The sequence below is a fragment of the Penaeus monodon genome, chromosome 34, assembly GCF_015228065.2.
Source record: "Penaeus monodon isolate SGIC_2016 chromosome 34, NSTDA_Pmon_1, whole genome shotgun sequence".
In the NCBI taxonomy this organism is placed as follows: Eukaryota; Metazoa; Arthropoda; class Malacostraca; order Decapoda; family Penaeidae; genus Penaeus; species Penaeus monodon.
The window spans coordinates 19136581-19136847 of NC_051419.1; the positions used below are offsets into that span (position 1 = coordinate 19136581).

The 267-nt window shown below is 53.2% G+C and overlaps 1 protein-coding gene across 1 annotated transcript in view; it reads right to left on the reverse strand.

Annotated features, from left to right (window-relative positions):
• The window catches only part of LOC119594629 (neprilysin-2-like), a 37634-nt gene that overhangs the window by 2672 nt on the left and 34695 nt on the right, over nucleotides 1–267 (reverse strand). The window contains exon 11 of the mRNA XM_037943679.1: nucleotides 63–231. Within this exon, the coding sequence (XP_037799607.1) occupies nucleotides 63–231 (169 nt within the window). The remainder of the gene's footprint in view (nucleotides 1–62; nucleotides 232–267) is intronic.

Consider the following 267-nt stretch of genomic DNA (forward strand, 5'->3'; position numbering starts at 1 on the left):
ACAGATTATTGTAAGTAGCAGATGATAAATGAAAGCGTGACATATGCTGTTAGAAAACCTACGTATGGAATTCTCGAGGGGGCTGTAGAAGGCGTTGACGACGGCGGCGGCGCCGTGGTTCCTCCAGTCCTTCTTGTCAATCTTCTCGCGCAGCTTCTTGAAGGAGTAGTTGGTGCCGAAGATGGTCAGGTTCCGCATGTTCTCCAGGAGGTCGCCGTTGGAGATCTCCAGCTGGGGAGGAAGGGGGTCAGGACGCGTCACACGAAT